A 9,432-nucleotide genomic window follows, 5' to 3' on the forward strand; every position below is an offset into this window, starting at 1 on the left:
CAGCGCGGGGCCCGGTCCGTCCTGGGCACCGCCACGAATCACACACACCCGGGGGGGAGAGGGGCGGGTGCCCCGGCGAAGGGGGGGGCGAGGGGCCGCAGCCTCCAATCTCTCCGCCCGGCCCTGGCGAGGCGAGAGCGGCGCTGGGAACAAAGGGCGGCGGGGCCCGCCGGGGGCAGCTCCCGCCCCGGCGCCCCAGGGCCCTGCCCCCGCCCCCGGGGCGCCTCTTCCCCTCTGGAGCCCTCCGCCCCCGGAGCCCCCCGCCCTGGGCCCGGCCCCCCAAGCCGGGCCTGCTCCATGGGCCGGGCGGAGCCGGCCCCCACTCACCGGGGCGTCGGGCACAGGGCGGGGCAGGGACACAGACACACACCGCTGCGGAGGAGGCGGCGGCGGCTGGGGACGGGAACCGGAAGCGAGGCGGCTCGGAAGACTCAAAGCGATAGAGTTCCCCCCCTCGCCTCGCCTAGAGTGTCCGCGCCGCCGCGGCCATAGAGACCCGGCTGGGGGCAGAGCGTCGCCTCTTGCTCCCGCTTCCGGGATGCTCCCCCCGCCCCCCGGGAGGGGCGCTGGCCAGCCTGGGCCCGGCGCTGGGGTAAGGGTGGGGCCGGGCCGGTGAGACCCCGCCCCGCCCCGCCCCGCAGGAGCCTGGCCCCCCCAGATCCCCCCGCCCGCGGGCCCGGCGGCTCCGCCCCCTCTCGGCCGGCCCCTTGGCGTGACCCGCGGCCCCGCCCCACCCCCTGCTGAGGCAGCCCAGCTCGCCCACGCCCGCGCGGGGTCCCGTCGCTGCCCCCCCACCCCCGCGCGTGGGGCACAGAGGCCAGCGTCGCAGCCGCTGCTCGCGGGCTGGGCGGGACTTTCAGCATTAACCCCCCCCCCCCCCTGTCTCCTTTGTCCCAGGTACCGTGGGGAAAGGTCGGGATCCTTCTGCCGGGGGGGGGGAAGCCATGGCCGAGCATGGGGCTCATCTCACCGCTGCTTCAGCCAGCGATGACAGGCCTTCCGTCTTCGAAGTGGTGGCCCAGGACAGCTTGATGTCAGCCCTGAGGCCTGCCCTTCAGCATGTGGCCAAGGTAAAGGTGCCCCCCCTCCCCCAGACTTTAGAGGGGAGCTGGTATCCACAGAGCAGGGGGAAACGTGCATGTATAAAAATATGACACCCAGTGAGTTTGGTGTTAGGTTACAGCCAAGTTAAAAGGGGGTGGGGGGGTGTTTCCTAGGGGGGAATGGTACCTTCTAAAGCAAGGGTTCTCAAACTGGGGGTTGGGACCCCTCGGGGGGTCACGAGGTTATTCTATGGGGGGGGGTCGTGAGCTGTCAGCCTCCACCCCAAACCCCACTTTGCATCCAGCATTTATAATGGTGTTAACTATATTTTAAAAAGTGTTTTTAATTTAATAAGGGGGGGGTCGCACTCAGAGGCTTGCTGTGTGAAAGGGGTCACCCGTACAAAAGTTTGAGAACCCCTGTTCTAAAGTCTCCGGCTGGGGGCTTCTGCGTATAGCATTGAAGTCTCGATGACTGCGCTACTGGATTGCGTTTGCAAAGCTTTAGGGCAGCAGTGTTATGTTAAGGAAGGGCATGTGCCAGTACTTTCACTGGAAATACCTAGTGGCAGGGGTTTACTACTCCATCATAAACATGTGCTATGGATTGAACCTTGGAAGATCGTTTTTTGTGTGTCATAATTCTGAAAATAAGTGACAGTGTTCAAGCTGAATCATAATTCGAATTTGTGTCAAGCATGCATTTGGTGTCAGTTAGCCTATCCATGAGAAGAAGTACAGGCTAATGATTAAAGCAGAATCAGGACTTCTGTAGCCTATTCCTGGCTCTGACACTGACTTTCCATAGACCCTAGGCAAGTCACTTAATTTCTCTGTGCCTTGGTTTTTCTACCTGTAAAATGGGGGATAATCCATACTTACCTCGCCCAGAGGTTGGGAGAGCTAATTCATTAGTGTTGGGAAAGCACTTTGGTGATCGTTGAATGGAAGGTGCTATAAAAGGGCCAAGTGCTGTCTTAGGCTACAGAACTCTTGTGCCTGTCATTGACTCAGTATAGCACACAGCTTGCAACCTCTCTCCACTGCTGATGCTATAATGGTACAGGAGCTGAGAATTCTGGACTCGCAAAAAGAAAGTCAAAGGGCTCCTCTGTGTGGAAAGTCGCCCTGTGGTGGGTACATGACATTTCCTTTGTGCTGTTGAAGAATGGGATAAATTGCATATAATTAGTGCACTGATTAGCACTCTCCATCTTCAGATCACTGTACAAACATTAATTAATCCTCTCAGTAAGCCTGTGAGGGAGGAAAATGTTCTCTCCAGCTAGGGACACTCAAGCAGTGAGGTGAAGTGGCTTGTCCAAAAAAACAGATGAAGTCAAAAGTAGACCTAGGACTGACTGGCGCTCATGAGGTCTTGGCTCCAAGTCCTGTGCTTACACCAACTTTTTCTCTAGCACACGAAGGGATGAGTGCCTAGATCTAAGTCTTTCTGCCTGGACTGTTGCTGACAATGCTACTTTAGTTCCAGACATGGGGTACTAAGGCATTTATATTGAAGAAATGTTCATGGAGGGAAAACACAAATATATACAGTGCATTTGAGTCTTTGATTCAGTGAGGATACATATGCAGACAGTTAATGTTTTAGGGGATGCACTTTCATTATTGGGGAATGAGGGTGATCACTACCATGTCCCCTGTGAAATGCCCTTTACTCGCCTTTCACCCCTGGAATTCGCATCTGGCTTAAGTCACACATAGATACAGTATTGCCAGTCATATGCTGGTAGCAAACTGAAGGATTTAATTTTCCACAAAAAGAATGAGGAGTACTTGTGGCACCTGAGAGACTAACAAATCTATTTGAGCAGAAGAGACTAACAGATTTATTTGGGCATAAGCTTTCATGGGCTAAAACCCACTTCAAAATTTATAAATTTTCCACAGGGCCAAAGTTCTATTAGCCAGTGTCTTATTCTGATCACTGCTCAAGTCTGTGTTTCTGAACCGTTTCTTATACTGGATACATAGGTCATAATTGTTTTAACTGATTGAGTGGGTCTTTGACACCACTTCCTTCCCTGTTCCATGGATCTTATTTTAGGTGCTTGCTGAATCCAATCCCGGCCGCTATGGCTTCCTCTGGCGTTGGTTTGATGAGATCTACACCCTCCTGGATCTGTTGCTCCAGCAGCATTTTCTGTCCCAGTTTAGTGCCTCTTTTTCAGAAAACTTCTATGGCCTAAAGAGGATAGCGGTGGGAGACAGCAAGGGGCTGTATCAGCTGGCCAGTGCTGGGTTGCCAAAGAAGGAACACTGGAAGTCTATCCTCTTGTTGGTTCTCATTCCTTATCTGAAAACAAAGTTGGAGAAATTGGTCTCCAGTCTGAGGGAAGAGGACGAATATGCCATCCATCCTCCATCATCATCCTGGAAGCGCTTTTACAGGGCCTTTTTAGCAGCCTATCCCTTTGTAAACATGGCCTGGGAGGGCTGGTTTCTCAGCCAGCAGCTGTGCTATATCCTTGGTAAGGCTCAGCATCATTCCCCGCTGCTGGCCCTGGCTGGTGTACGCCTGGTTAGACTGACAGCAGAGGACATCCAGGTGTTGGAGCAGAAACTAGCAGCAGCTACTGCAAGCCAGCAGCCAGCTCACAGGTGAGTTAGAAAGGAGCCAGACAAATAGAGCTTAGAATTATTGCAGTGTTACGTGGGAATTTGGGGCTGTGTTTCTATTCCCCAGATGGTGCTTTAGCATAAAACTGTCTCAGTGTTAAGAGGTACCAAAAGGGGTTCAAACAGGGCTCCTATTATTGTCACATATGTTTCCTTCATTTTTAAAAGCTCAATGTGACCTCCCTTGAAGGGGGGAGCAGAGTCTGGTAGCCTGCCTGTCAGAGTTAATTTCAGAGGTCTCTGGTTCCAAAACTGCCTTAATTTGCAGGAGTTCAGTCTCTGTGACCTGTTCAATCCTTGGGTAGTCTTCTGAAACTGCCACTGAACGAGTGAGTGGGACGGACCAGTTGTCCACTAGTGGACTGGGACTAGCAATTCTGTTCCTACAGAAATCCTGACCAGAAGGCAATGAGTTCTGGACACTCCCAACCTGAGCCTGCTTTGAAACTAAAGCATGGGTTAATTCCTTTGTACCCCAATCCTTCTCAACCCCAGTCCTTCCACCTAAGAACTTCAATGGGCCTGGACCTATTTTCCAAGTTTTAAATTTCTGTGCCCCATGCACCAAATTACACCTCCCTAAAATACCTGTGGTGTTCATTTCCTCAGTTGATTCTAAATAATGTAAACATCACACATTTGTAACAAGGTATCCTTTTAAAAAGCAGTAGCTGACTAGCCCTGAAGTCTCCCTCGGGTACGCAGTCGTGTATTGCCTCTGCACTATTAGTTTACACAGGTGACTAGGCGGGATGCTAATTATCAGTCTGTACCTTATCTCCCTGCTGCAGCATTAAGGAGCAAGTGCAATCAGCGGTGAAAAAAGCATTGGGAGGTGTTGCCTTATCCCTGTCCACCAGCCTCTCCGTGGGCGTGTTCTTCCTGCAGTTTCTGGACTGGTGGTACTCATCTGAGAACCAGGAGACCATCAAATCATTGACTGCATTGCCTACTCCTCCGCCACCCGTGCACCTGGACCATGGCACAGGCTCACCTCTCGTACCAAAACTGAAGACCGTCTGCCCGTTGTGCCGCAAAATCCGAGCCAACGACACAGTCCTCTCCACATCCGGCTTTGTGTTTTGTTATCGCTGCGTCTACACTTATGTAAAGAGTCACCAAAGGTGCCCCATCACTGGCTATGCTACAGAGCTGCAGCACCTTGTTAAGCTGTACTCCCCTGAAAGCTGAAGGGAGTGCACTGCACTGATACTTACAAAGCAGATACATGATGGGTGCGGGCCTGTATACTCTAGGTTCTTGTCTACCTGGAACACAACTTTTCTGCCAGCCCAACTGTGTATAACACATTACTAGGGCAGCAAAAGGTACAGTGACCGTTCATGAGCAGAATAATCAGACTCTAAGGCACATTTGGACACTAAGTTCAGCAGCAGCACTAGAGTTTTCGTTGCCTTAAATGCTGCTCTATCCAATTCCAAGATGCAAGGGCTAGGTTGACAGCCTCTCAACCAGAAAGCTCTGGTACTGACCACTGTCAAAGGCAGATATGGGCCTCAAAAAACCACTGATCAGCTTCAGCCTGGCCCTTCCTACGTTCCTAAGAGTCATCACGTTCTCCCTAGCTCTGCTTCTAGACTACTTCATCTTAGAATTCACAAGAGAGCATGAACAGAGCTGTGCCCCCCAATTCATATCAGTTTGCCATAAATTTAGGCTTCTCCCCCCACCATTCCCCTTGGACAACTCGGGCTGAAGTTAGCAAACCAGGCAGCACAAGCACGAACCAGGGAACGGATGCCCTCTGTCTGAATTGGGTTTGAGCATATGTGACTGAAGCCAGATAAAAATGAACTGTGCCAATTCAGACTTGCTTTGTTGAATGTATCCTCAAATCTGGTAGCGACTACTGGCATAGCAAAGCCGCTTCTCTCTTCCTTCCTATCTATCAGGACACTGGGAATTAGGACCTAACTAGACTCATTCCACTTCTGTTATCTAATGGTTTAAACCACTGGTAAACTGCTTATCTGAAAGTTTATATTTGCATGAATGAATCAGACTGCAGCTGCTTTCATCATAACATATGGACAGCTGGTGGAGACCCAATGGATCAAAGTAAAATCACACATTGTGAAAATTGTAATCCAAAAGCAGTGCCCTCATATTGAAGAGGAGCCAAGACTCAGGCTGCAGTTTGCCACTTTTAATTAGGACTGGTGTAGAGTAGCTTCCTTTAGCACCTTACGTCCATTTGGTCAAACTGAAATGTCTCCTTTGATCTCTAAGCAGGCAGAGTATAGAAGTTGGCTAGTAGTGATTTTAAGGTGATTCCTGCTTCCACAGCACTCTGGTTGATCTAGTTTAGCACAGATAATTTTAGACAGTTTGAAGGAGTGGCTTTTCATGAAGTGTGAACCTTGTTTTCTACAGAGGGCAGCAGTAGACTATCCTAGCTGGTATGGTATTACAATACATTATAGAAACAGCAGTTTAGCCTTCTAACAACTTGCTGCAAAGAACTTGTATAATCTTTTCACATTAAGAGCCAAGTTCTTCTTTTTTAATCCTTTGAGGCACAAGAAGGGTCCTTAACTCCTGTACACTGTTAAAATGAAAGCTGTCATTTTAGATACCAGACAAGTGCTAATGGCTACCTCTACCTTTGGAGGCATATTAACAGGAAGTCAGGTTCATTTTGCTGCCTCCTGCTGGGATCTATAAATATAGACACTTCACCAGCTTAAGGGAGCTCATGTAAACACACCTTATTGAAAAAAGTCACATTCAGTGAAAGATTATCCAATATTGAGTAGATTTTACAAGGCTTTTAATATGAATTAATTCCAAATCTGAGCTATATCTATTACATCTTGCTTCAGCAAATATTTCCCAACAGTTGTTACATTTTTTTTCTGAAAAATTGATAACCAAGATGCTCCAGGAGAGCAATACAACATGGCCAGCCCCAGAAGGCTTGATTACACAGACCTACAAACGTAGTCCCACTGACTCAGTACAACTGCTCATGTAAATAAAGGCTACCAGACTGGGGCTAGAGTGTTTATTAAAAAGGTAGTTTTAGGATTTTTTTTTCTAGGGTCTTTTGGTGTCCAATAGTGCTGCTCTCTCTCAGCTAGCAGAAGTGAAGAAAACAGTTTCAGTCTCCTTATTGCAGCCTATAACTGATCACTGACTTTTCCATTGAATTACGCTTAGTCTTATTGACTGAGCCTTTTAAATTAATTTTAAATCAATGATTCATTAGTGTCATGACCTAAGTTTTATGTAATTTTAAAGTTAGTACAGTAACTCATTTAGTCATCCCAGTGAAAGTTGTTTCATTGCTGATCGATTAGGGAACATGCTCGTTTAAAGTTGTGCAATGCTCCCTTATAATGTTATTCAGCAGCCACCTGCTTTGTTCACTGCTTGCAGAAAGAGCAGCCTATTGGAGCTAGCTGGTGGGGGCTTGGAACCAGGGTGGACTGGCAGGCCCCCCGCTCCCCACAGTTCCCTGTGCTGCAGTCGCCCAGCAGGCTATCAATAGCCAGGCAGTTCAGCTGTCCCTCTCGGGAGCCTCCTGCTTGCTGTGCAGAAGGGGGAGAGGGGTGCTAATGTCAGTGTTTCCCCTACTCCTGCCCCCTCCCCCCCGTCCTGTACCCCTTCTCCATAGAGCAGGGGGCCATGACAGGGCTCAGGACGGAGGGAGCTTGCTGGCAGCAGCTGCTGTCTCAACTTGCTGATCTACTTAAAACGGCAGCGTACTTAGCGTGGGGTCAGCGTAAAGGGGCAATGCATGTCTGTCTCTTACACATGGTGTGTGTCTGTCTCTCTGCCATGCTGTCTCCCTCCATTCTTCCGGCTGCCTTGTAGAGTGTGAGGCTACATTGACAACAATGTTTTAACCCTTGAGGGCTAAGCCAAGTGCTAGTTTAATATCCCACCCTCTTACTCCACCACCTCAACCAAGCTTCACAATCATCATTGCTGTGTACAGTATTAAATTGTTTGTTTAAAACGTACACTGTGTCTATATATCTTTTGTCTGGTGACAATAATTTCCCTGGAACCTAACCCCCCACAATTTACATTAATTCTTATTGAGAAATTGATTTGCTTAACATCATTTTGCTTAAAGTAGCATTTTTGAGGAACATAACTCCTCGCTTAACATTGTAGTTACTGTACATAACACTGGAACTTCAGTCTGTATTTGCACTTCAATTATTGTTTTAAGTAGAAAAATTAATAAATTTTTCTACCCCAGCACGTCTTTCTAATGAAGCAGGCTTTACTTAACTGGTCACATCCTTTAAGCATTCAGTATTGCTCTAAAATCCCCACCCAAGTCTGACAAAGATACTGCGTTGGATTTGATGCTCCAATTAGTTCATTGTGCTCCATGTGAACAGACATCTGAACACGAAACTGTTACTCAAACCTGGAAGAAAATGAAAGCTGAATTAGAACACAGTTTAAAAAGGCCTCATTAATAGCTATTGCATAATTTACTCAATTACAATTTAACCAAGTTTGCATATTTTGTAAAAAGGTAAATAAAATGGAACACCCAAGATTCAATAGGCCACCCTCATTATAAGGAAAAGAGAACTTAGGAATGTAACCTGCTTTCACTATATCCTCAGAAATAAGTCAAGATGCAGTGGTCCTAACACAACTGATTACTCAAAAAATGAGTTAGTGCAAAGCTTTATATAAGAAGCGAACACAGGATTTCTCTCATTTTCCCTCACTAATAGCTCCTACCAGGATGGCTGCTTAGATACATAATTCAATCGGTTTAAAAGGATGTATAAAAATATTTAGTGTCCAAAGAATGACTAATTAATTCTAGATGAATGTAACCAGAATCAGCTCAGAGAGAAGATTACATTATCACACCCTGGTCAGAACCAAGACAAAATCTTGGCAATACCAGGTCAAACTATACTTCACTCATCATTGCTTTAGGCACATCTCACTCTTCCAACACAGAACCTACTTTCTGTGGCAAAAAGCACCACTAACTGATTCTAATTCTGGAACTGAAATGCTATTTTTAGACCAGAGATACTGAGACCTTAGTGGTTCAGGAGCCAAATTGACAATCAACATTACCCAAAAGAGCCACAGTAGTAAGAGTTCATTATTTTTCATTTACTGTTTTTAAATATTTTATATACTTTCACAGCAAAATGACTGACCAAGTGTTATTTTATCAACTACAACTGGTTAACAACATAGTAAAGGCATCCTGATTGGTTAATAATTAAGTCACACAATGTGTTAATACCATGTGTTGCAAAGAGCTGCAGGAGACACATTAAAGAGCCACTTGTGGCTCGTGAACCTCAATCTGAGTATCACTGCTTTAGACAGTGTTCTCTTTCCTGCCTTTACCTTCCCTCCCCAAAATGAAGCAGCACAGAGTCAACGGAAGAATCTTTGGGAGGTTTGCAATCCATGTGAGGCCTGGTCCACACTTAAATCTTATACTGGAATAGCTAGGTCAGTCAGGGGTGTGGAAAAAACCACAACCCCGATATCAACATAGCTAGCTAGCAAGAACCCCAACTCTGACAACCGAAAAGTGCTTCAGTTGGCTTAACTAATGGCATTGGTGAGGTGGTGCAGAAAAAGCCCTCTTGGCGTATGCCGGGGCTAGGCTGGCACAGCTCTACTGGCATTGATTGGCTCTGTAGTGCCGACGTAGCCCTGCTCTGCACCGAAAACGTGCGTTGACTTACCTGTGCTGCTGGGCCCTGTGAAAAATGCACATCCCCGA

The 9,432-nt window shown here is 47.7% G+C and overlaps 2 protein-coding genes and 1 non-coding gene across 6 annotated transcripts in view; 1 reads left to right on the plus strand and 2 right to left on the minus strand.

The window, feature by feature from the left end:
- AP2B1 (adaptor related protein complex 2 subunit beta 1) overlaps nt 1–561 on the minus strand; it is a 98,891-nt gene extending 98,330 nt beyond the window's left edge. For 2 of the 4 annotated variants that reach the window (XM_073315538.1, XM_073315537.1), the window contains exon 1: nt 328–559. The gene's annotated coding sequence lies outside the window, so the exon portion shown is untranslated. Of the gene's footprint in view, nt 1–327 lie in introns of all 4 variants that reach the window. The other 2 variants (XM_073315532.1, XM_073315541.1) reach the window with 2 other exon arrangements.
- Nucleotides 514–7,669, plus strand: PEX12 (peroxisomal biogenesis factor 12). The gene is made up of 4 exons (XM_073315542.1): nt 514–592; nt 898–1,070; nt 3,112–3,665; nt 4,475–7,669. Exons 2-4 carry the CDS (start codon nt 945–947, stop codon nt 4,872–4,874), a joined length of 1,080 nt encoding a protein of 359 aa, XP_073171643.1. The 5' UTR covers nt 514–592; nt 898–944; the 3' UTR covers nt 4,875–7,669.
- An 850-nt stretch (nt 7,670–8,519) lies between these two features.
- LOC140899914 (Z30 small nucleolar RNA) lies at nt 8,520–8,615 on the minus strand. The gene has a single exon (XR_012155501.1). It is a non-coding gene; the product is annotated as a Z30 small nucleolar RNA (small nucleolar RNA).
- Between the last annotated feature and the right edge of the window lie 817 nt (nt 8,616–9,432).

Source organism: Lepidochelys kempii, chromosome 17 (genome assembly GCF_965140265.1).
Source record: "Lepidochelys kempii isolate rLepKem1 chromosome 17, rLepKem1.hap2, whole genome shotgun sequence".
Classification (NCBI taxonomy): domain Eukaryota; kingdom Metazoa; phylum Chordata; order Testudines; family Cheloniidae; genus Lepidochelys; species Lepidochelys kempii.